The 27,007-nt window shown below is 44.4% G+C and overlaps 1 protein-coding gene across 1 annotated transcript; it reads right to left on the bottom strand.

Annotated features, from left to right (window-relative positions):
- Window positions 1-5,138: 5,138 nt before the first annotated feature.
- On the bottom strand, window positions 5,139-10,404 carry LOC134202736 (uncharacterized). Its single transcript, XM_062677736.1, has 3 exons — window positions 10,058-10,404; window positions 7,273-9,518; window positions 5,139-5,509 (listed from the first exon to the last, which is right to left on the bottom strand). The coding sequence occupies exons 1-3, from the start codon at window positions 10,402-10,404 to the stop codon at window positions 5,139-5,141; spliced, it is 2,964 nt and encodes a 987-aa protein (XP_062533720.1).
- Window positions 10,405-27,007: the final 16,603 nt, after the last annotated feature.

Genomic DNA, 27,007 nt, shown 5'->3' with positions numbered 1-27,007 from the left:
TACAAAAATCCTTACGCAAGAATATTGTACAACTCTTGTAGAACGTCTGCCCAGAGTTTGTGAAAAAGAATTTCTCCAGAATATCTGAAGATTTCCTGAGAATTAAGGAAAAAGGAAAGCCTGTGTTGAGGAGGAGGTTAGACTAAAGTTTTTTAGGTTTTTAGTGGAAGAATTCCTCAAAATCCCTGCATATGTACGTCCTCAAAAATCCGGGGAAAGAATTTCCCAGAATTTCTGGAGATGGAAGAACCCAGAATGCTTGGAAAACCAGTTTCATAGAATAGTAATGAACTTCTCTTTGTGAAAAAAATAATTCGGATAAAGAAATAAAAACAAATCCTAGCTTTCATTGAGCAGGAATTTCCTAGAATTCCTAAGGAAGAATTTTCTCATAATTTTAAATCATGAAGGAAGATATATAAAACTCTGTATTCTTGTAATATAAGTTTCTTAGAATCCCTGGAGAAAGAATATTGCAAATTTCCTGAAGTAGGATTATCCGTACAAGAAAATATGTTTACAATGATTTGAGTAAATGAATTTAAAAACCACATACATTGCATGTTATTATAATAGATTTGATCCTATAAAAATGACCACCATATCGAGCGTTATCCACTTTTGAACGTGTCGAAAAATTATCACGATGGCTGCACATTTTCATACCGATAATCCTGAGATAATTCTGATAACTATAAGATGATTTCGAATGTCTCAGTGACGTTCTGCTGGCTCTTGTTTTCAAGATGGACCACACCGAATGATAAATTTGCTTCAAATCCGCCGAGTTGGAATGCCTTGTCTTTTTGTTCAAAAATCCTGGAAAAAGTATCCACAAATACTAATAGTCCTTATTGCCTATGAGCTGACACCCAGTATTGCCAGAAAATACATTTGTTATAACATGCTGAGCTGTAGAACCCACAGAACTACTGAGTGAGTCAATTACTATCTTTTTTTGCTTTGTAGAAGCAAACTACCAAAATCTGTACGGATAATTTGCAGATACCCTGTAAACAAGAGGAAAGTCCATAGCAAAGTTCCAGAATACTTGGATGTAACTTTGTGAGTAAATTCTAAAAAGGGCAATTCTCCGGAATTCTGAATGAATTTTTCAGAATTTCGGCAGAAAGAATTTCGTAGGAAAGGTTTCCTAAGAATGGGACCAGAAGTATCCTGAAATGAGGAAGGGTCATTTGGCTGAAACCCGTTCGGCCGATAGCCATTTGGCCGAATGCCACTAGGCCGAACAAACCATTAGGCCGAATGTCATTTGGCTGAACGGGTCATTTGGCCGAAAAGGACATTTGGCCGAATAGGACATTTGGCTGAACATGTCTTTTGGCCGAGCAAGACACTTGGCCGTTATTCGGTCATTTGAAAAGTGAATAATTAGATGTGAAAAATGAGACGTCTCACTTCTCACTACTTATTTCCCACTTCTCACTGTGAAAAGTGAGTAGTGTGAAGTAAGAAGTGAGATATCTCACTACTCACTTCTATATTCTTACAGTGAGAAGTGAGAAATGAGGAGTGAGAAGTGAGACGTCTTAACACTCTTCCGAATTCTTACAGTTAAAAGTGAGAAGCGCAATGCGGGCAGTAAGACATCTTACTATCCACTTCGTACTACTCACTTTTTACAGTAAGAAGTGAGAAATAAAAAGTAAGTGTTGAGACGTCTCACTCCTCATTTCTCACTTCTCATTGTGTGAAATTAGAAGTGAGTAGTGAGACGTCTCACTCCTCATTTCTCCCTTCTCACTTTTTACAGTGAGCAGTGAGAAATGAGAAGTGAGTAGTGTGACGTCTCACTTCTCACTCCTCATTTCTCACTATACTTACTTTCACAGTGAGGGATAAGAAATGAGGATTGAGAATTGAGACGTCTCACTCCTCATTTCTCAATACTCAACGTGAAAAGTGAATAGTGAAAAAAGGGACATCTCACCACTCACTTCTCAATTCTCCCTTCTCCCTGTGAAAAGTGAGTAGTTTTAAGGAGGTAGTGAGAAATATTACTATTCACTTCGCGTTTCTCACTTTTGACATATGAAAGTGAGAAATGAGTAGTTAGAAGTCTAACTTTTCTCTCGTATTACTCACTTTTCTCAGAGAGAAGACCTCGATCAGAATGGTCGAAAAAATAACATATAGGCTAGATCAGGGGTCCCCAGCATGCTTACTATAAACGACCACACAGAAAATTTGAGCTGTTGAAGCGGGTCGCAACTGAATCACTCCTGATTTCACTCTAAAGGAGGTATTTTGGACCACCAGTTCGGCGGCTCATATTTTGGACCACTAAATGCAAATTCCCCTTGGTGGTCCAAAATAAGAGCCCCCGTAAGGGTGATCCAAAATACATCCTTTATCCTATTTGAACAAAATATTGTATTCCTGTGAATCTTTTTCAAATAAAATATGTACTTGTAAGGTTATTTAACTCTCTTTTTCGTCGAAGCATCGTTGATAGCAATATTTCTAAACTGTTTTACCAAATATGTCGACCGATTCTGTGATTTCGACCTTCTGTTTTTTTTATGCTCGAGGTTTATTGTTCAGTATAACTTGTCGTAGCAAATAACCAAGGGGTTCTTCGTTACCTTATTTGGATTGTGGGCAAAACTCGAACGTTATAGAAAGAATCTGGGTGGAAATTTAAATAATCGGTTTGAAACTCTTAACAAAACCCGTTCGGAATTTTAAACAGTATCCAAAACCTAACTTATTTTAAAAAATAAAAGCATTTTTATTACGGAGCAGTTTATCATTCGCTGTCGGCCCATGAAGTTCATGAATCATAATATTAAAACTATTAATGATATATAAATCGTGCTTGAACTTTAAAATTTTGTGAACTTGAAGGGCTCCCGAGTACATCGAAATAATGGGAAATATGATGAAAAGCTTTTCCTGCCATATAATGCTTATCAATGGGCCACATGTAGTGTATTCTCGGAACTCCTTCGCGGGCCACAGGAAAAGGCTTAGAGAGCCGCACTTTGCCGAACACTGGGCTAGATGTACCAATCGTGGCTATAGCACCAGTTGTCGCACTAGTGCTTTATATGCCAAATGGTCAATGAAATCACCGCAAACCAAGTTCATGTATGTATGTTGATAGCCACCATCCTAGCTTGAGTCTTGCTCTGCATGCGGTTCCACCCAACAGTACGTTCGAATTGTATTTCTATTCTGTGTTCAATATATCGCTGTATGAAGGGCCAAAAGGGGGGTGGCGGACCCGTAAGCAGAGACACCTACGCGAAACCCGCGGAACATGAAGAATCTCCTTCCAACGTTATAACCCAACAGACTAACAATACAATTCGCAATACTTGAAGGGCTTTCCACGGGATGGTTATCACCGCAGACCAAGTTCATATCGATAAAACATATTCATATGATACGATAATACCTTTGATATCATTCAAAACATTCAAAGCCTAATTGTAAAAATTGATTTTGCCTAGTTTTTGACGTCCTTTGCACCAGTTGTCGCACTAGTGGTCCCTATTTGGCCAACCCCATTAGAAAACAATGGGATTTGCCAAATAAGGAACCAAAATTAAGATTAATGCTTCAACTGGTGCATGCGTTCCTATTATGGATTAATCAATTTTGAGGATAATAACCAATTTTATTGTGGTTTTCACAGCTGTTCTAAGGAGCAGGAAGTAAAACCTTTCGTTTGATATATAAAGTTCAGCCTTTTACTTATTAAAAAAAAATAATTGCTCTTATGTATGGCGACGATTGGTACACCCATCCTATTGGTAGTAAACTATACAACATGTTGCCTTTAACAACCAAAAGATTGCGAAGCTGCTATTTGTTGAAACATAAAATAAAAGATTACTTTAAAGATAAAACAAACCACTTCTTCATATAGGTAAAATACTCTCTGTCTTTCTCCACGTAATAATACATGAAATCTATCAACATCAATCGACGACGATGCTTCGCACAGCATTATTCGGAACATCGAGCTCGACTAACAACATCTTCTATTTGTATTAATTTTAAATTGATCACCCAGAAAATGAATAACCTTATGAATTGATTGGATTATATTGTAGTAAAAGCAAAGTATTAAAAATTTGAATAATTATTTTGTGTTGTAGCGAAATTAAACTAATTTGGTCCGGTCTTGGTGTAAGAAAAATACGCGATTTATTTGTTCTCTTTTGTATATCGTACGATACATGGGTAGATGCGTTCGATTTCGTTATTTATTTGCGACTGACTCGATCTGGCTCTTATCTACTTGATATATGAGATGCACACGGTCTAACGATATTGGGTTGGATTCTACCTACGCTGCTACGATCGTTGGTGCGATCATTCTATACGATGATTATAAAGTTATTTGTATATAATGGAGTGAGAGAACTATCTTTTCTATTCTAGTTTCACATAAGGATGGTTCTATTCTATTTTGGGCTAATTCAATTCTTAACATAGCCGGCCACCGTTGAAAAGTTTTATTTTCAAACAAACTCATTTGTCTAGCTATAAGGGGGACCGGCACACATGTGCTTCTATGCAAATATATACAATTCTTCGGATTTTTGCACGTGCTTCTTCGGGTTACGATGGTGGCTCGAGGTCAAACAGTGCATTGCAGGGCTCGTTGACCGATGATGTGTTGACATCTAGTTTCAATCGTTCGGCGGTCCGCCGACTCTTCATAAACAGCGGGTTGCTGATTCGATGCGATCGATGGGTTGCCGACTGATTGGGTTGTGCTTCACACGCTGGCATAGGCTCTCGACGACTTGGCGATTAAGTTCAGACGTTGCAAATTGTTGATTTGAAGTACCTCGGGACGGAAGTGATGTAGTATGCAATAGATTGACGGTGTAAAACCGGAACAACTCACCTTCGGAACTAAGTACTGGAGCCTGATGAAAATCCGGTGGGTTGATATCAGCGTTCGAAGGGAGTGTTCACACGGTTGCAGGACGTTGTTCGAGGTAAGCAGTCGTAGAGCAGCGCCAGTTGTCGTCGGAGTGCCAAGAGAGATGTCTCATTTGCCATCGATGCCACAGTTGCCGAGAATAGGAAGAAGCATTAGTTGCGTACTTAAGATAAGGAAATTGACAAAAAATAACGCAACAGCACAGAGCATGCTGCTACATCTCTTCGAGTAGATCGTTGTTACCAGCGGGAGCTGGTTGCGATACTGGTAGCACGCAAATCTTGGATATAGCGCGGCGGTATTCGCCATCTTTGGTTCGGACAGAGACTACCCGAACATTTCCATCGTCACCACGAAAAATTTGGGTAACACGACCGTAGTGCCACTTTAGCGGCGGAAGATTATCGTCTTTTAATAGCACCATTGTGCCGATGCTGATATTATCCCGCAAACGAGTCCATTTCGTGCGGGGGTGAAGTCCAGAGAGGTAGTCTGTACTCCAACGCATCCAAATGTGCCGGACAAATTCTTGTGTATGCTGGTACCGATCAAGTCGGTTAGTTGGTACATTCTCGTACGAAGGTTCTGGAATGGAAACCAGTGGGCACTGAACCAAAAAGTGCCCTGGTGTAAGTATTTCCAAGTCCTCTGGTTCGAATGTCAGCTGCTTCAGCGGTCAAGAGTTTAGGCAGCTCTCGATCTGAACTAAGATCGTTCCGAGGTCATCTTTCCGTGATTCCGATTGTCGTCTTGAAATGCTTCTTGAAAGACCTTACTGCCGCATCCTAGAGGCCACCAACATTTTGAGAGCGAGGAGGTATGAACTTGAAGAATATACCTTCTTCACCACAATAAGTGGTGACAGCATGTGTGTGTTGCTGCGAGTGGAATTGCTCTTTGAGATCTGCAAGCGTTCGTGAAGCTCCGACGAAATTCTTCGCATTGTCACATTCATCACTGCTGGACGGCCACGGTGGCCTACGAAACACTTCAGCTCCGCGATGAATGCGGCAGTCGAGAGGTCGGCGACAAGCTCAATGTGAATCGCCTTTGTCGCCAAGCATACAAAAATACCTACACAGCATTTAACTGTTTGGGATTTTCTCACTGGGTACCGGTATAGCAGAGGGTCGCACAAATCGACTACGGTGTTTAGGAATGGGAAGGATGGAGTCACGCGCTCGACTGGTAGGTCTCCCACGATTTGATCGGACACTCTCGGCTTGCAGCGAAATCACTCCAGGCAGCTGAGCACAATTTTCCGCGCTCAGTTGTATACTTGTAGAGGTCAGAATTTCTCACGCACACTGGATATCAATGTTAGCTGTGGTCCAGCGTGTAACAACCTTTGATGGTAGGATATTAGATTTAGCTCGGTAAGCGGATTGTGTGTGGCGAGAATAATTGGATGCTTGCGGAATTCTGAAACAGGCGCATTCCGAAGCCAAAAACCGATGCGCAGAATGCCATCTAAGATAATTAGACGGAGATTCTCAGCTTCGAATTTAACTTGACTTGACCATCGCTGATTAGCGATCGAAGATCTTCTTGGAACGATTCAAGTATTGGTTTCTTCAGGAAGTTCTTGTGCTTGGATGAATCCGATTTTTCGATGCTGCCGGTTGGCAGGCCCGCTTTTATGGTCGAATCTTCGTAAAAGCGCTACTAGGCGGACTAATGCCGGAAACGATGATCTTAAGGAGGTGATGGGGTTTGTCGTATGAACTTGTATTGGCAAAGCGATCGATCGTTCTTCTAGGTCTCCGGCGACAAAGTCGTCATCGGAGGTGCGTATGTGGGAAGGCCAAAACCTGGGCGTCTGCTGTAGCCAGGTTGGACCGTACCACCAGAGGTCCGTTTCTTTCAGCTGCGTTGGCAGCATTCTACGAGAAATTATATCGGCGGGGTTCTTCAACCCTGCCACGTGTCTCCAAATTTCATGACGGGTCAGATGTTGTATCCCGGAGACTCTATTGGCTACAAATGTCTTCCATCGAGATGGAGTACCAGCTAGCCAATGTAATACAATGGTGGAGTCGACCCAGTAGTAGCACTTAATTTCGCCTTTTAAACTTTTCTTAACCTTCTGGAACACGTGACTTAGGAGTAACGTAGCGGACAATTCCAAGCGTGGGAAGCTAATAATTTTCAGCGTCTTGCTCATACCGAGAGGAGCTACCTTGGACATTGACATGAGAAGATAAACCGAAACAACGCCACATTCCGATACAGCACTAAGGTAGATGCAAGCCTCGTATGCTCTTAAAGAAGTGTTGCTCAAGTCATGCATCTCAAGAAGAATTGGTTGGGTAATTGAATAACCCATCTTATGGCGGTAATGGGATCACCTGAAGCTAGTTCACTCCTAAACTGGAGCCAACGATTTCGGAGATCGTCTTCTAATGGTTCATCCCAAGACTTTTTGTACTCCCAAAGCTCCTGCATGAAACACTTAGCGAGTACGATGACAGGACCCACGAGCCCTAGGGGATCGTATAGACGAGCGGAATCTGAAAGCGCTATGCGTTTTGTGACGACACACCCTTCATTCCACTTAGGTACATGAAATCCTAGCTCGTCCGTTGAGGGTGTCCATTTTAGGCCTAGGGTTTTGACAGAGGCGGAAGAATCAAGATCGAGTACGGAACGTACGTCTCGGAGGTCGAATGGAATACTTTCCAGAATTTCGGGAGAATTCGACGACCATTTACGAAGACTGAGCCCGGCTGAATGCAGCAGCTCAAGGAGTTGGGCGCATAAGACCTTCCCCTCGTCAACATTGTGGACTCCGCTTATCATATCGTCCATGTAGAAATCATTTGCAAGAACTACTGCAGCGGCTGGATGCGATGATTGCCCTTGTTTGGCCAACTCCTGGAGGCATTTTGTGGCCAGATATGGTGCAGAAGATGTCCCGTATGTCACTGTCTTGAGTTGGAATATTCTAACCGGGTCACCAGGCTTGTCTTGCCACAGGATCTGCTGGAGGGGGCGGTCAACTGTATCCATCCAAATTTGCCGGTACATTTTTTCAATGTCGGAGATGATGGCAAACTTCGGCATTCGGAAACGCATAGTAATGCAAACTAGGTCCTCCTGAACCACTGGCCCCACCATCAAGGCGTCATTTAGGGATATCCCGGTATCTGTGACGCAAGACGCATCAAAAACGACCCGGAGTTTGGTCGTAATGCTATCCGGACGAACTACGCAATGATGCGGAAGGAAGTAGGCTGCTGATGACCTCGACATATCAAAAGGAACTTCCTCCATGTGGCCTAGATCCAAATACTCCTTGATGAATTTCGAGTAGGCTGACTTAAGAGCCGGGTTCGCTTCGAGACGGCGACTCAGCCATAGCAGACGACGCTTGGCTACCTCGTAGGACCTTCCAAGCTGACTCAAAACTTCTGGCTTCTTCGGCAACGCTACTACGAAACGACCAGTTTTGTCTCTGGTGGTGGTTGCAGCAAAATGTTCTTCGCAAGCTGTCTCCTCTATGGACAACGTACTTGAAGATTGACACGACTCTATCTCCCAAAATCTTGAAATGGAATCCTCTAATGAAAGCGTACTACAAACATGGCCGGTGGTGATTGGATTTGGAGGTTGGCGTAGACCAACTCTACCGGAAACAACCCAACCCAGAGTGGTATTCTGGAGCACAGGCTGTCCTTGGCCAAGCTTAACGAAACCTTCCAGAAGTAGATCGTAGTACACTTCCATTCCGATGATCATATCTACGGAGGCTGGCTCGTGGAATTTAGGATCGGCGAGTACTAAATCGGATGGCCATTCCCATGTGGAAAGATCGACGTTTTTAGAAGGCAGATCACGAGTTATTTCACTCAGGACGAAAAACTTCAAATCTGCACTGAAATCAGTGCAGTGGGAGTGAATTCTGAGGAAGACGGAATGGTTTGCTGTTGTTATGGAACCTCCTATGCCCCCGATACTATGGTGGTCCTTGGTCTTCCGTGTATGTAATCGCTGAACCAACCGTTCGGAGATAACATTCAGCTGTGAGGCCGGGTCTAGAAGAGCTCTGGCCCACAGTACGTAACCGCTAGAATCAACGACCTTGAGTAGAGCTGTTTGCAGTAGCACCGTTGACGGGATCTTCCGAATGTTGGCGACCAAGGAGGTGGAACAGTGGCTGAGCGACGGGGTTGCGGCGGGAAGTGAGACTACTGGAGTGGCTGGCGATGGAGGCGGGTTTGAAGTGTTTTGAAGACTTCTAGCGTTCTGTGATTGAGTTTGTTCGGAATTGGGTGGACTGTGGATTTGTTTCGGAGCTTGCGATTGGTTGGGATAGCGATTGTTTGCTTGCTGGTGTAGCATTGTGTGGTGCCTTTGCCCACAAACACGACATGCAGTGGAAGAACAGTTTTTTATCTGGTGATCAAGCGAGAGACAGCTGAGGCAAAGTCCTTTCTTCTTCACTAGCTCATACCTTTCTGCTACTGACGCGTTGCGGAATACGTGACATTTGAAGACGGAGTGCGATTCTTGCTTGCAGAACGGACATGGCTTCGATCGAGCGGTAACGACAGCATTGATGTTGCTAATCTTTGGTTTCTGTGAGCGTGAGTTTCTGTTGTTGGAGGGGGATCGCAAGATCGAGATTTCAACAGTGCGATAGATTGGAGTACCATAGCATGGCTTATCAGGAACTGGAGTAGATGTTTGTTTGCCGGAACATCAGTTGACTTATGATGGTTCTCCCATTGTTTAAGTGTGACAAAATCCAAGCGAGTGTAAACCATGTAAGTCAATATTACACCCTAACTATCAGTGTCAATCCCCATTTTGTGTACCATTTTGAGATTCCGTTCAAAATCGTCTAATAGCACGAGAGAATTGTTTCTCGTTTGACTGGATCGATGGAAAATAGCGCATCGAGATACGTTTGACTAAGAACTTCTTATTGTCCAATCGTTTTGAATTAGATACCAGGCAACCGAGTAATTTGCAGCAGTTATTTCGATTGTCTCCACAATACGTTTGGCTTTCTTCGTTAAAGAGCCTACCAGGTAGGATATTTTGTCAATGTCGGACAAATTCGGGTTGGAATCTAAAAGACTCTAGAATGAGTCTCTGAACGGTAGCCAATCAGTTATAGTACCATCAAACGAAGGAAGTTTGACCTCAGGTAACTTGATTCTGGATTGGACAGAGTTTGGGTTTCCGGAACCAGAAGCCACAGCTTGAACGACCGAATGGAATGGCGGATTTGCCCTTCGCTCAGCAGCTGCCAGAAAGCCAAGAACTTTCACGTAACCTTTCTCGAAATTATCGCGGATCTTACGATTCGCTGCTTCACGTTCCTCATCATCTTCATCCTCGTCAATTAACTCCAACTTCAGGCGAACAGACTGGAATTGCTCGGATGTTTCTTGCAATCTATTCTTCCAGCCCTCGACCAAAAACTTATCCCTATCTTCTTGGTAGGAATCCACAAATAGCAACAAATTCTGCATTGTGTCTAAGCAAAAACGCTCTTGTTTGCGAAGCGATTTCGAAGAAGGAGCCATATCGTGTGATTACAGTTTCTCAAAGCGATCTCAGAACGATCAAGCTGTAAAGCGATCGACGCTCAAATCCAACTACAAACTTGCAAAGCGTAACCACCACCTAATGTTATTATTTCGCAAATCCGCAAACCAAAGCTCTTTTGTCAACGAACAAACAGAACGCCAAAAGTTCATCCGATGAAAGGGTTAGTACATACATGCACTCTACTTACAGTAGGCATCAGCTTCAACAGGGCAAATGGCAGTGACCCCTGCGTAAACCTCTTTGTCAGCGAGTCTGTCCCACTTTGAATGGATGATCCCAAGCCAAGCCAACTCAGCGTGTTTGGAATACCCAAGCCATGATAACCGCACTCCAACTTGACGCGAGTTTCAGAACACTTTCTGGATACGTTCACCTTTTCCTTTTGCCAACCTATGTGGATTTATCACTTTCTCCTTCCACTTCAGGGTATGCAGTTCATAGCACTTAGCAGTTAATAACACAATCGTTCTTTCAGTCTATTTTCGATCACCCGGACAGGCAGCAAATTAATTGGCCTTTCCACTTTCCAAGTGAAAATCGTCCACCTTATCTGTCACCCGAGCGAACAGACTAGATTCTCGCCCGAATGTACGAGCACGTCGCTAACGAATAGCGGTCACTTCATCCACGTGCTAGTTAAAATACTAGCACTTTGCTGCCACGCGGCCTGAAGCAATTCTCGTACGGGATATCAGTCACTTGATCACGGTGATCACTTCAATCATGATTTGATATTCGCAAAGTCCGACACTATCCACTCAACCGCGAACCGACTAACGACACTTCGACCGACACCAAACTATCCGGCTCGAAGGACCATTTATTATGTAGCGAAATTAAACTAATTTAATCCGGTCTTGGTGTAAGAAAACTACGCGATTTATTTGCTCTCTTTTGTATAGAGTACGATATAGGGGTAGATGCGTTCGATTTCGATATTTATTTGTGACTGACTCGATCTGGCTCTTATCTACTTGATATGTGATATGCACACGGTCTAACGATATTGGGTTGGATTCTACCTACGCTGCTACGATCGTTGGTGCGATCATTCTATACGATGATTATAAAAGTTATTTGTATATGATGGAATGAGAGAACTATCTTTCCTAAGAAAGTTCCACATTATGTTGGTCCAATTCTATTCTGGGTTAATTCAATTCTTAACATGTGTTTTTCTTAGATTTTGGAATAGATAAGCATACGGTATAAAAACCTCCTTCAAAAAGCTACTTCCTCACTGGATGGCGTACATGAATTGAAGAATATGCAAAAAAGTAAAATTGTAAATCCAAAACATGTTATTATCTAATAAAGATATAATTGAATTAGAAAAGTAGTGAGAAGTGAGACACCTAATTTCTCACTTTTCAAATAACCAAGTCGGCCAAATGTTCTGATGTTCGTCAAATGTCCTGTTTGACCAAATGTACTGTTGGGCCAAATGTCATATTCGGCTAAATGTCCTATTCGTCCAAATGATCTATTCGGCTATATGACCCTTTCGGTCAAATGACTTTCAGCCTAATGGTCTGTTCGGCCAAATGACTTTCGGCCTAATGATCTAATGGACATATGGTTTTGATTTTCTGGAACGTTTGGGTTGTCGTGAGTATGATCTGCAACTCCAGTACATGCAATGCCTGCACTTTTATCAATTTGTGAGGGAAATAATGTTAGAGAAATGTAAACGTCTGTGTTTGCTCACTAAAAGTCTATGAACCATCTGCATCTTTCAAAAACGCTGAAAAGATTTCAAAAACCACCTGTGGCTACGGCACCAAAAATATTTCACCGAGGAAAAAATATTGCAGTGAAACCAAAAAAAGATTGTTTGGCGCCAGTTCAAATTTCGAAAATTGAGAAAACTACAGCTGTTGAAGCGAAGTTAATCACAGCAAACATTTTTGCAATGTGATGGAAATGCTATATCATCTTCCAAACTAAGAAGTACATGTTCATGATATAATTAGAAGCGGAAGTACAGATTTGATAGTTCCCTTAGGATACGGTAGCCATGAAGATTTTTATTTATAAATGGATTTGAAAGCGAACGGAGGGCAATTTTTGCGATCCCAACCTTCCTTACTGACAAACTTTCGTATGAAGGAGAAGGGAAGAATACCAGCAATTTGATAATTTGTTGACTGGTATTGCCCGAATACGGAAATAACTTTGTTGAATATGTCTTTCATTTACAATCCATAAAACTCAAGATATTTGACACTTATATTCCCGCAAATTTGTATTAACTTTCAAGAGCATAATTCAAGTCAGAGTGTCAATGCTATTAATGCTATTTTTCAATCTGTATACCTTTTTAAATATTCGTTAAAATGCCAGAGAAAAAAAGTTGTGTACGATGGCCTACTTCAGAAATTGAGTTATTTTATTCACTTATCTTCCACTACCCACGGGCCACATTGAAGGTAGAAGGCATAGTAAAAGGTGCTCTGCGGTTGCTCGCACTGAAATTTGTATACCGGACCAAATCGCTGGACTTCATCTGCCGGCGTACAAATGCCCATAAATTAATTAGGCGCACGATGGGGAAAATTTATTACATAGGTAACAAATCCAGACTTATCTCGGAATCAACTTGTTTTTATTAAATATGAGGAAAAAAACAACAGTAACCCTTTTCCGGAACCTTTTCGGTCCTGCTTACAAATTCATGGCAGACGAAAATTCGTTTTTGGACGAATTAGTGAATATGAATAGCCCGAATCAATTTAGACTGTCTCATACCTATGAATTTTGAATGTTTATGTGGAAAACATAGTTCGGGCTCCATCAGGACCCAGATGTGAACTTTCAGCGTGCCCCCTCCGATGGAGAGAAGCAAAATCTTTTCCGGGGGAAATTGAATCGGTTAACTGGGATCAACCAGCAGTCGATTCCTATAATGGCAGAATAAATGCCTACCATGTTGATTTATTAGATCCCAACGGACCAACCAAAATCATGGGATCCATCTTTCCTGGAAATGTACGAGTCCGGTCGGTCGGTCGCTCGGTCACCGGTCCCTGTGAGGTTTGACTTGAAACGACAGCCGAATAACCTCTGGCTCTATCGGAGCGGAAAATCACATTCCATGCAGCTCAGAAGAGGCGTTCATCACCATACATAAATAGCACCTTCGGAGAAGAAGAAATCCTCCAGAAGTCAGAAGCCGACCGGTCGGATGTTTGTGTTAGCGATGACGGTGGTGGTGGTGGTTGTTGGTGGCAGGAAAATATTTTCTCTCGATTAAATATGATACGCAGGATTTCCGAAGGTTTAAGCCCTCCGTTGTACTGCTGGTATCACTGTGGGGTCTTTAAAAAATACGGCAAAAAAAGAGAAAAATTAAATAAAATTATACGTTCGTAACATGGTTGTGTAAAAGTATGAAAGATTGGTAAAAAGTGGTCACTTCGTTAACCGAATCAGATCAGCTAAAAGCTCGGATCTTCAACCATTTCAGTCGTTATAGATCCCAGACATGATCCACACAGATTGGTACATTTGGTCTTTCCTGGTATTATCCCTAATCTGACATTTCTTTTGTGCATTTGTTTTGAGCAACATTTCAACCTTCAGTAAAACTTTCTCCTGTTTCCGCTTTTTACCCATCTGATAACCCACAGTACGGCGATGTTGTCGGATCCCAGCTTCAAAGTTGTGAGTGGATGGAAGCAGCAGCAGCAGCAGTGCAAACATTAAATCCAAGAATAGAATGCCACCTCCAAGTGTTCCGCTCGGCTCGTATAGTTGACGCCTCCCCCCACACATACAGACTTTGGGAAAAACGGACCCAGCGGCTGTGAGTTGGGTTTGTAAAATGGCAGTGATAAAGATGAAAATGTTCACTACCTTTAGCAACTCGCTTTCCGATAAGAACGCACCCGGTGGCGTTGACGACGAGTAGGATGGAACGGCTTGGGATCTGTCTGTTTAAGACGCAGGATGGAGTTGACTGGGAAAACAAAGAACAGATACGAACTTCTACTACATATATTGCGTGTTTCTTCAGACTCACAATTGGGTGTCAAGAAAAGTGATCTTTTTTTATCTCTTGTTGAGCTTTTCATTTCGTTTGCAAGCTTTGAGTAGACATAAATCCGTTTCTAAGAAAGTGATAAAATGATTTTAATGCTAATAGGTACAATAGCTTTATCGATGGTTAAAGTGAGAGCTCATGGTTAAGATAAGCAGATATAGCTTCAACCTGCTTTGAGTTTGTATTAGAAAAATAAAAATACTTTAAGTCACCTGTTTGAAAGGAGGGCTCCGTCGATTTTCACTACTGGGTTGCAATTCTACAAATATGTTTTCGGATTTCAACAGGTTTATGAGTTACTTTTTGTCAGCTAAAAATTAGGTTCAGCTGTATGTGCCAAAGGTGACGAATTGTGTTAAATCCAAGTGAGTCAAACCGCTTAGTACTGCCGCAATAATCCATGCAGTGCATTGTGTCCAGACCGGGTAGATCCTGATTATGGCATTCTGGCCGTATGTTAACAGACCTTGCGGAGTGGAATGACGCAGGCTGTTTCCAGCAGCACCGGAGTCTCCCCTGTGTTGATATGCGAGAATCTGCCTATCAGCACGCGCGGTGGGGCTAATCGAGTACACGAGTGCGCGGACAAACTCAGCATAGATGTGAAGAAGAACAACCTGGTGACTGTTCAAGTCGAAAGCCAAAAACAGAAAGCTTTCATTAGCCGGGGAACTGATCTTGGTGCTCACAAGCGAGCGATACGACGTCGAGATGAGGTCGTTGAATGACCCTCCAGTGTAAACAACTGGACGAGGTAACGGATGCAGACATCTTCTATGCCGTTGGAACGCAGTGTGGTGGTACAGAGGTTGAGCGGACCACCGTACGCCTTAGGGGCGAAACTCTTTGACCCGAAGGTAGCCTATTTCATATTTAGGTCGCGGAACCCAAAATGGTCCTGGGGCATGTTGAGCATTCTTCAAAATTTGCACAGAAAATTTTTCATAATTGTAGGAGAGTGCGGCTGGTAGAATGGGTGTTTTAGCGTTGGCTTTCTCAGTCTACAATAATTAAGATTACTAGTTTGGCATGGCCATTGGCCAAAGATAAAACAGTAAATTCTTAAGAATTTTCAAGGTAGACTCTAAGAAGTTTTCAAGGAAAATTCTCCGGAACGTTGAAGGGAAACTTCTTTTGAATTTTGTGCGGAGGATTGTTCAAAATGTCAATAAACATTTTTTTTTGTATTTCAACGGAAAACTGCAGTTATCGGACAGCTGAACTTCAAAACGATTCCGAAGTCGATGATCCATAAGAAATTCTTGGGAAATTCCATTGGCCGAAGTGACATACGGCCGAATTGGTAATTTGGCCGAAAAAGTCGTTTTCCCTAACAGGTCGTTCGGCCGAAATGATCGTTTGGCCGAGAAGGTCATCAGCCCGAAAATGCCGTTAGGTCGAAATGGTCGTTTGACAGAATAGCCCATTCAGAACTGGCCGAAAATATCGTTTGGTTTAGAAAATGGTTTCACCGAAAGCGACATACAGCTGAAAAAAAAAATCATTTAACCGAAAATGTCGTTTGGTAGGAATGGTCAGTTGACCCGGAAATGACCTTTCTGCAAAACAACCATTTCGTTCAAACGGCATTATCTGTCAAGCGACCAATTCGGCTAATCGCCATTTTCAGCCATACGATACTTTTCAAAGAAGGTTGCAGAAAGAACATTTTTGGGCCATAGGCGCTTTCTGCCAAACGACAACTCAGACGAATCCACGTCGCACAAGAATGCACGTTTAACACGTACGTCCTCAACCCCCATTTTACGACAAAACTCAAAATTCAAAACTCAAATTCAAGCAATCTTCTGGAATCGATCACAAAATTCCTATAGTTTTAGTAACCGAGGTCAATTTTTGTGCAATGGCCATGGTTCCGGATATATTCCGGGGAGTACTGGGGTTACCTCCCTCCCAGAAAAAATGATCACTGGCAGATCGGCTTCGAAATCTATCGTGTGACATGTCAAACGCTCCGGGTACTTCCAGGGCCTGGTACCCTTGGGGTACCTGTGCGCTGATTGAAATTTTATCGGCGGTGGCATGATAGATCATTTTCAGCCAGCGGCGGTGGCGTGGTGGCGTCACGGAAGTTCCTCCAGGAATTCCTCCGGAAGTTCCTCCAGGAATTCCTCCGGAAGTTCCTCCAGGAATTCCTCCGGAAGTTCCTCCAGGAATTCCTCCGGAAGTTCCTCCAGGAATTCCTCCGGAAGTTCCTCCAGGAATTCCTCCGGAAGTTCCTCCAGGAATTCCTCCTGGAAGTTCCTCCAGGAATTCCTCCTGGAAGTTCCTCCAGGAATTCCTCCTGGAAGTTCCTCCAGGAATTCCTCCGGAAGTTCCTCCAAGAATTCCTCCGGAGGTTCCTCCAGGAATTCCTCCGGAAGTTCCTCCAAGGAATTCCTCCGGAAGTTCCTCCAAGGAATTCCTCCGGAAGTTCCTCCAAGGAATTCCTCCGAAGTTCCTCCAGGAATTCCTCCGGAAGTTCCTCCAGGAATTCCTCCGGAAGTTCCTCCAGGAATTCCTCCGGAAGTTCCTCCAGGAATTCCTCCGGAAGTTCCTCCAGGAATTCCTCCGGAAGTTCCTCCAGGAATTCCTCCGGAAGTTCCTCCAGGAATTCCTCCGGAAGTTCCTCCAGGAATTCCTCCGGAAGTTCCTCCAGGAATTCCTCCGGAAGTTCCTCCAGGAATTCCTCCGGAAGTTCCTCCAGGAATTCCTCCTGAAGTTCCTCAAGGAATTCCTCCGGAAGTTCCTCCAGGAATTCCTCCGGAAGTTCCTCCAGGAACTCCTCCGGAAGTTCCCCCAGGAATTCCTCCGGAAGTTCCTCCAGGAATTCCTTCGGAAGTTCTTCCAGGAATTCCTTCAGGAAGTTCTTCCAAGAATTCCTCCAGGAAGTTCCTCCGGAAGTTCCTCCAGGAATTCCTGCGGAAGTTCCTCCAGGAATTCCTGCGGAAGTTCCTCCAGGAATTCCTGCGGAAGTTCCTCCAGGAATTCCTGCGGAAGTTCCTCCAGGAATTCCTGCGGAAGTTCCTCCAGGAATTCCTGCGGAAGTTCCTCCAGGCGGAAGTTCCTCCAGGAATTCCTGCGGAAGTTCCTCCAGGAATTCCTGCGGAAGTTCCTCCAGGAATTCCTGCGGAAGTTCCTCCAGGAATTCCTGCGGAAGTTCCTCCAGGAATTCCTCCGGAAGTTCCTCCAGGAATTCCTCCGGAAGTTCCTCCAGGAATTCCTCCGGAAGTTCCTCCAGGAATTCCTCCGGAAGTTCCTCCAGGAATTCCTCCGGAAGTTCCTCCAGGAAATCCTTCGTAAGTTCCTCCAGGAATTCCTTCGGAAGTTCCTCCAGGAATTCCTCCGGAAGTTCCTCCAGGAATTCCTCCGGAAGTTCCTCCAGGAATTCCTCCGGAAGTTCCTCCAGGAATTCCTCCGGAAGTCCCTTCAGGAATTCCTCCGGAAGTTCCTCCAGGAATTCCTCCGAAGTTCCTCCAGGAATTCCTCCGAAGTTCCTCCAGGAATTCCTCCGAAGTTCCTCCAGGAATTCCTCCGAAGTTCCTCCAGGAATTCCTCCGAAGTTCCTCCAGGAATTCCTCCGGAAGTTCCTCCAGGAATTCCTCCGGAAGTTCCTCCAAGAATTCGAAGTTCCTCCAGGAATTCCTCCGGAAGATCCTCCAGGAATTCCTCGGGAAGTTCCTCCAGGAATTCCTCCGGAAGTTCCTCCAGGAATTCCTCCGGAAGTTCCTCCAGGAATTCCTCCGGAAGTTCCTCCAGGAATTCCTCCGGAAGTTCCTCCAGGAATTCCTCCGGAAGTTCCTCCAGGAATTCCTCCGGAAGTTCCTCCAGGAATTCCTCCGGAAGTTCCTCCAGGAATTCCTCCGAAGTTCCTCCAGGAATTCCTCCGAAGTTCCTCCAGGAATTCCTCCGGAAGTTCCTCCAGGAATTCCACCGGAAGTTCCTCCAGGAATTCCTCCGGAAGTTCCTCCAGGAATTTCTCCGGAAGTTCCTCCAGGAATTCTTACGGAAGTTCTTCCAGGAATTCCTTCGGAAGTTCCTCCAGGAATTCCTTTGGAAGTTCCTCCAGGAATTCCTCGAAAGTTCCTCCAGGAATTCCTCGAAAGTTCCTTCAGGAATTCCTCGGAAGTTCCTCCAAAAATTCCTCCGGAAGTTCCTCCAGGAATTCCTCCGGAAGTTCCTCCAGGAATTTCCCGGAAGTTCCTCCAGGAATTCCTTCAGAAGTTTCTCCAGGAATTCCTCCGGAAGTTCCTCCAGGAATTCGTCCAGAAGTTCCTCCAGGAGTTTCTCCGGAAGTTCCTCCAGGAATTACTCCGGAAGTTCCTCCAGGAATTCCTCCAGAAGTTTCTCCAGGAATTCCTCCGGAAGTTCCTCCAGGAATTCCTCCGGAAGATTCTCCAGGAGTTCCTCCGGAAGATTCTCCAGGAATTCCTCCGGAAGCTCCTCCAGGAATTCATCTGAGATACCCCTCCCGGATTTCGTCTGGAAGTTCCTTCAGTAATTCTTCCTACAGTTCCCCCAGGCACTCCTCCGGAAGTTTCTCCAGGAATTCATCCGGAAAATCCTTCAGAAATTCTTGGAATATCAGGTGGCTAATTCTAGTTTCCAGCAGAGTCTCTTAATTCTCGTGTATACACAGATGAGACAGTGTGCCATGAGCTACAAAAGCTCACGTAGCACCGATTCTGTGCGACGAGAGAAGCTAGCGCGCGCATAAAATAACTGAGTGAGCGTGTCTCAATGTACGTTTCATGAGACTCATCTCATGCGCTTGGAATGCATAGCTGGCGTTACTTAGGCGACGATATTATTGAATGAAAATTTCCCGCCCAAGCTGTTTTACGCACTTTCGCTGTTGTTTGTAAAGGTTTGCCATGGCAAACATCGCATGAGCTGATCGCATTGAGATGTCTCAATGCGACTCACCAATGTTAATGTGAGGTACACAAGTCTCGTGAGACTCGCGTGCGCTAAATTTTATGTGCACGTAGCAGTCGTTGCTCAATCTCATCCTTTTTTGTACGCGTGCATGATGTCTGGTTTCCAGAGGAATTCCTGGAGGAACTTCCGGAGGAATGCCTGGAGGAACTTCCGGAAGAATTCATGGAGAGACTTCCGGAGGAATTCCTGGAGAATCTTCCGGAGGAATTCCTGGAGAATTTCCTGGAGGAGCTTTCGGAGGAATTTCTGAAGGAGCTTCCAGACGAAATACGGGAGAAGTTTCTGGAAGAACTTCCCAGAGGCACTTACGGAGGAATGTCCAAAGGAATTCCTTGACGATCTTTAAAAAAAAGAGTGGAGGAACTTCTGGAAGAATTTCTTGACGAACTTCGGAAGAAATTTTGGCGCTTGAAACTGGTTCACGGTGATCCATGCCACCGCTGATCACCAACGGCGTGACGCCTTTGCCGCTGGCTGAAAATGATATATCACGCCACCGCCGTAAAATTTCATTCAGCGCACAGGTCTACCTGGAAGTACTCGGATGGTGACCAATTCGATCGTAAATCACCGAAATGGACTCCAGTGTACTTGTTTTGCAAAATTATGAAGTTTGAAATGCCGCAAAATGGATTCCAAGATTTAACGAAAATTGGCCACTTCCCCAAGGGAACCAGGCCCTGGAAGTACCCGGAGGGTGGCCAATTCGATCGAAAGTCGCCGAAATGTACTCCAGTGTACTTGTTTTGCAAAATCATGAAGTTTGACATGTCGCAAGATGGGTTCCAAGATTGAACGGATATTGGCCATTTCCCCAAGGGAACCAGGCCCTGGAAGTACCCGGAGAGTGGTCAATTCGATCTTAAATCGCCGTAATTTACTCCAGTGTACTTGTTTTGCAAAATCATGAAGTTTGACATGTCGCACGATGGACTTCGAAGCCGATCTGCCAGTGACCATTTTTTTAGGGAGGTAGGTAACCCCAGTACTCCCCGGAATATATCCGGAACCATGGCCCTTGCACAAAAATTAACCTCGGTTCCTAAAACTTTAGGAATTTTGTGATTGATTCCAGAAGATTGCTTGAAAATCCGTTAGAAATTGGCAGAGCTGCGTGGTTTTGAATTTTAAGTTTTGTCGTAAAATGGGGGTTGAGGACGTACGTGTTAAAATCGTTTACCGATCTAAATTTTATCAAAATCGCATTGTGGTGCAAAGCTCATCAGTTTATTTATAAATTTTCCTGCACAGTAGGCTATTTCACGAGTTTATTCCAGTTTCATTTGTTGACATCGCATATTCCTGCAAACAAACTCAAATGAAATCGGATTATCTGTCAAACAGAGCTTGTTATCACAAACTATATCGCAATGTATAACAAACAAACTCGCTTAAAAATCGTGCACATCGCATACACTACCGTGCAACGTCGGATAAGAAATATACATATATCGCCTCCACTTTTGTAAGTAAAAAGCGTTTTCGCGACTGGTATACGATTAAATTTGTGCGCATAGGCATCGCATAACAGAAAAACAATTCTATTATGCATGCATTCTGGTTATCTGGGAATTCTTACCGAAAGACGTTTTTGGTCAGATGATCTATTCGGTCAAATGACTTTTTCGGCCGAACGGCATTTTTAGCCAAATGGCCTGTTAGGGCAAACAACTTTTTACAAGCCCGGCCAAATGTTCCTTTTCGCTGTACGTCGCTTTCGGACAAACTACATTTTCGGTCAAACCAGTTTTGACTTGATAACAGTTTACGTTAAACGTTTAGTTTTTGCTAAATGGTACTTGGCTGGATGTCTTTTGGTCTAAAGGCCTGTATCGATTTAAAATTAGAGAGGCTACGGAATTTTGTTTAATGGTCAATTGACGAAAAGGCCATTTAGCTAAACGAGTGGCCATTTTTGACAATATTACCCGTTCAGTCATTGACATTTGGCCGTATGACCAAATGGCCCATTCTGTCAAAAATCCTTTTAGGCTAAACGGCATTTTCGGCCAAATTTCCAGTCTGGCCGCAGTCACTTTCGGTCAATGGAATTTCCCAAGAATTTCTTATTGAAAATAGAAAGAATTTTCCCCAGAAATCCAAAAAAAATCCTTGAAATTTTCGAGCATATTTCCGTTGTTAACTAGGCCAAACTAGCCGTCTAGTGATGAACTTATCCCTGCAAAAAAAATCAATCTAATAAAGGATAAAAAAACTAGCCGCCTTAAACAATCTAGATTGAGGAAGTCAACGTGAAGGCATCCCTTTTCTGTGTATATTTTAAAGAATACTCAACAGAAACTCAATTGAAACTTTCCGTGGATATTCTGAATATTTTCATGTAGAAATTTGGAACAAATTCCAGTGAAAACTCTGAAGAGATTTTCATGTAAATTCCTAACAATTTTCCTTTTCCAATTCCAAAGAGATTTCGAAAATTGTAGTTCCTGTGAAAAATCTGAAAATAATTTCCAAATAAATACTCTGGAAAAAACTTAAAGATTTTTCTGGGGAAGTTTATAATTTTTTCGAGGTGATGTTTTGAAATGTTTAATGTTTTGTTTTCAAAATATCCAAAATGACCAGAACGACACTTTCGACCGAATGTCTATTTCGGCCAAATGGCACTTTCGATTAAACCACTATTTCGGCCAAAGGGCATATTCGGGTATTAAGCTATTCTGCCAAGCTTTTCTTTCAGTCAAAGGAACTGTTCGACCAAATGACATTATCGGCCAAATATCCTTATGCTAGTGTCGTGTTCGGGAGCATGTTTGCTAAGATACTTTGGATCCAGGGGGAGACCAACGCCGGCCATCGTGCGCAGAATCCGGCCCCCTTCAGTGAGGAGAGGGATCCTATATTCTCCGCACGGTGTCGAAAAGGCAAGATGCCTGCCTCAGTACAGGTAGACTCAGCTGGTTTTGGTAACAATCCTGAGTCGGCACGAACGTAGGAATTAAAAGTCGGTGACAGAGTTTCGACGAGGTTACGGTAGGCGATCAAGGATAGCCTCTCCGATTTTTAACCGCAGCTTCCTGTTATTGGTTCGATGAGGCTTAGACAAGGTCCGAACCAGGTTAACTCTGGTCCGACAACTTACTTTGACTTCGCGGAAGTGCGGGAGGACCAAGAGACTCCGGTCAATGGAAACTCCGAAAACTTTCAGATTTTTTTTGTTGGGGATGGGCTGGTCACCCAATTTAAGGCTCGGTCCAGATAGTTGATGTCTCTACCTGCAGACGTGTCCTCGTACGCATTTGCTGGCAGTCATAGTAAAACCTACTGAGTTCGCCCAACGGAGGACGGCACTGGCCGCGGATTGTGCCCTGATCCGTGTACGACAGGGCGTGTCGCCAACAACGACTAACAGAATATCGTCTGCATATACGTATATATATGTACGAGGAACAACATGACGGCTAGAACGGATCCCTGGGAGCCCCTGTTTCCTCCGGAAAGATCCTCGAACTATGATTATCAATCATAACTTGAAAAGAGCGTCCCGTGAGGAAATTACGGACAACCTAACCTCTCAATGACCTTGGGGACACAAGATGTTACTGAAATAGGCCGGTACTTTGTGACATCTTGGGAGGCGATGTTGTTCTTGCGGATGGGTACAACGACGCTTTTCCGCCACTCGTCCGGAAAAGTTTGATCAGACCATGTTTGGTTGATCAACTCCAGAAACCAGATTTTGGCGCAGGGAGGGAGGTTTTTGATCATGGGATAACCAATCCCATCGAGACCTGATGATTTTCCGTTACTCCTTGAGAGGGCGAACGACAGCTCAGGAGTGGAAAATGGAGACTTAAAGACGGTATTTTATGAATCCTGTGGAATTCTAAAGTTGGAGAGAGACGTAGATCTGCAGAACAGTCCGTGGAAAATGAGCTGGATAGTCGTTAAATACTCTCCGACAGCATTGGCCACCTCCGATGGGGGAAGATCTTCGCTTACCGCTGAGTGCTTTCACTTTTACCCAGAGTTCGGTCGCAGATTGGCCGGGGTTGACCGAGTCCAGAAAATCCTCCCACTGTTTTCTCTTTGCTACAAGAATCACTGACCTGCATTCATAGTGTTTTTCTTTATAGTCCTGGAGGGCAGTTGCCTTATTAGGATGACCGGCGGGAAGTCTCCGTCTCCGAGTACTAGTCGTGGTGGCATCGAAGGTGGTGATCATATGCCTTCCAGTCGGCGGCATCGTAGCGCCGTCTTGGCATGCGGGTGATGTCCGGGAGCAAAGCGTGGACAGTGACCGAAATCGTATAATGATTGCTCCCGAAAAGGTCGGTGGACACATCCCATTTAAGGGATGGGAATATGGACCGACTGGCTACGGTCACGTCGATGGCGGTGGCCAAGTGGCCGTTAAAGAAGGTGGGTGAACCGTTGTTTAGAGTTACTAGATCCGCGTTCTCGAAAGAGTCGAGAAGAGCGATACCTCGGAGGATTAGGAGGATAGGGGCGGGCGAGTTGTTGATGATATCTCTTACCTTTCTTTTTATGGGTGGTTGATTGCCACAGGGTAAGTAGAGATTTACCACGCTGACTTTATAACTACCTCGGAGACGGACTCCGACAACTGGAAGGTCTACGTCGAGATGAAGTACATCGAACGGGATATTCCGAAAGACCTCAATCGCCACCGAATGCCGAATATAGGAACCTACCTTGATGGTCCAAGGGAGCGGTCCATGGAGTCGAGTACAACCCGATTGACCTCCTGAAGGTCAATGATTCACGGTGGGTTATGGTGCGTGAGCAGTTCCAGGTTGTGGAGGTTATTCCAGAAGCCGTTGATGTTCCACTGGAGACAGAGATTGACTTCCAGCGGAAGAGTGGGGGTCGGGAAGGCAGCAAGTGTGCTGCCGTGGTCGGAACCAGTAGAAGGTAGAGGCGAACCGTTCGATGTACCAGTCGAGTTGTGCTGGTCAGAGGGGATGAAACCAGGTGATGCGTTGGGTTGCTGTCCCCCGGAAGAGATCCGATGGGTTCCGTAATCGACAGGAGACTCGTGCATGTTCAGGACTGTATGTTTGCTGAATCCAGGGTCGGAAGAAGAAGCTGGGCCAAATTTATGAAAGTTGTAGGACTTATAACCCAGGTCGGGGTGCCTGGGATGCCTTGGACGCTGGGTCAGTTGGGTCAGACAAGCCTTTTACCTTGAAAGCGTTGGAAGGATGACTCAAATCGGACCAGAATCGGCTAAATATGGAAAACGTCTTATCTTCAAAGTGTCGTAACTAGATGACTACTGTACTTACGACCTTCGGACTTTGGCCTGTCTTAGGAGATTTGATTCTATAGGGAGGAGTTAGAAGTTTGCAGTAACTCAAGGGGAGGAGGGGGCAAATTCGTGGAAAATTGAAGGGATAAATCTGTGCAAGGGGAGGGGAGAGGTGGAGGTGTCTGACGAAAAATTTGTGGAGAGGGGGAGGGTGGAAGGATAGAGGTTTGCGGAGGGAGGAGAAAACTTTTAGAGGGGGGAGAATTGTCTTGCGGAGGAAGGGAAGGTCCTGCACAGACGATGTACTGACATGAAGGATGGGAGAGATGTCAACTATCCAGGTTCTACTAGCTTCAGCGGGGAAGCATCATCTGCAACGATTTTTTTTTTCGCGGGGGTCTGCCCCTTCACTACTTCTTCTTCTTCGATGGCTCTACATTCCAACTGGAACTCGACCTGCTTTTCAACTATTCTATTAGCATTTCCTCAGTTATTAATTGAAAGCTTTTCTATGCCCGCCATTGCATGAGTATGTATCTTGTGTGGCAAGTACAATGCCCAGGGTGTCGAGAAAGTTTCCAACCCGAAAACATCCTAGACCGGACCGAGAATCGAACTCGCCATCTCCGGATTGGCAATCCTACGCCTTTGCTCGCAAGGCTACTGAAGACCCCGTCTTTCTTCTTGTCTTGATGGGCTACAGCTCTTCGATGAACCTACGCCGAATGGAGTATCCTTCTCAACTGGACTCGATCCTGGGCCAATCGCTTCCAGTCGCCCTGAACATTGAGCGCCCTCAGGTCCTCTTCAACTGCAAAACGCTATCGTGTACGCGGCCTTCCACGAAGCCTGCGGCCTCTTCCAGGTTCTCTACTAAATATTATCTTCGCCTGACGTTCGTCCGGCATACGAACAACATGTCCAGCCCACCGTATTATGCCGTGTTGTATCCAGCCCTTTATATACCTGGTACATCTCGTGATTCATGCAACGCTGCCAGATACCGTTCTCCTGTTTACCGCCGAGTATTGTCCGCAGCACCTTACGCTCAAACACTCCGAAAGCTCTCCGATCAGCCTCCTTTAACGTCCATGTCTCATGGCCACCGTAAGAATCAGAGTAGTATACAGCGCGAGTTTTGTTTTCGTTTGCAGACTACGGGACTTCAGCTGGTTACAAAGTCCGTAACAAGCCCTATTTGCAGCTTAAATACGTCTTTTCACCTCGTGGCTAACATCATTATCGCACGTCACTAATGTTCCAAGATACACAAATTCTTCTACCACTTCAAATTTTTCACCACCCAGCACCATTTCGCTACCACCACCACTAATGAACCCACGTTGATTGCCAGCGACCATGTACTTCGTTTTGCTGGTATTGATCGTGAGTCCAATCCTCGCTGTCTCCCTCTTAAAAGGCGCAAAACCCTCTTCCACGGCACGGCGATCAATTCCCAGGAGCATATGCGATTTTGTGATAATGGTACCGCTTCTTTGCACACCAGCTCTCCTAATCGCTCCCTCGAGCGCTATATTGAACAGTAGATTCGAGAGTGCATCACCCTGCTTTAATCCATCTAAGGTAACAAATGAAGTCGATATTTCATCCGCAAGCCTTACACTTGATTTCGATCCGTCCAACGTTATACGAATCAGCCGTATCAGTTTCGCCGGAAAACCATGCTCAAGCATAATTTGCCAAAATTCATTCCGTTTCACTGAATCGTACGCCGCCTTGAAATCAATAAACAGATGATGTGTCTGCAAGTTGTACTCCCGGAATTTATCAAGGATTTGTCTCAGGGTAAACATTTGATCCGTCGTTGTTTGGCCCTTCACGAAAACCTACTTGGTATTCGCCAACGAAGGACTCTTCAAGCGGTCTCAATCTGTTGAACAGAATACGGGACATAATTTTGAACGACGAATTAAGGAGGGTTATTCCTCGGTAATTGGCGCACTCCAGTCTGTGCCCTTTCTTAAAGAGAGGGCAAATGAGGCCGTCCAACCAGCTAGCAGGCATTTCCTCGTCTTCCCATATTTTCGACATAATATGGTGCAGAACTTCATAAAGCTGCTCACTGCCATGTTTGAGAAGTTCAGCCGGGAGCTGGCCCTTCCCCGCAGCCTTATTGTTTTTCAACTCTTTAACAGCTTTTTTAACCTCATCTAGTGTAGGTGACTCCAAAGCTTGTCCATCGTCGCTAATAGAGTTTCCATTTCCCGGCTATTTTCGTTGTCCCGGGATTCGGGATGAATTTGTTCGTATATCCCGGGAAATCCCGGGATCCCGGGATTTTTCAATG

This window comes from Armigeres subalbatus, unplaced genomic scaffold (assembly GCF_024139115.2).
Source record: "Armigeres subalbatus isolate Guangzhou_Male unplaced genomic scaffold, GZ_Asu_2 Contig139, whole genome shotgun sequence".
Lineage (NCBI taxonomy): Eukaryota > Metazoa > Arthropoda > Insecta > Diptera > Culicidae > Armigeres > Armigeres subalbatus.
Note: the sequence above shows the minus strand (reverse complement) of the source record. Positions and strands in the feature narration are given on the sequence as shown.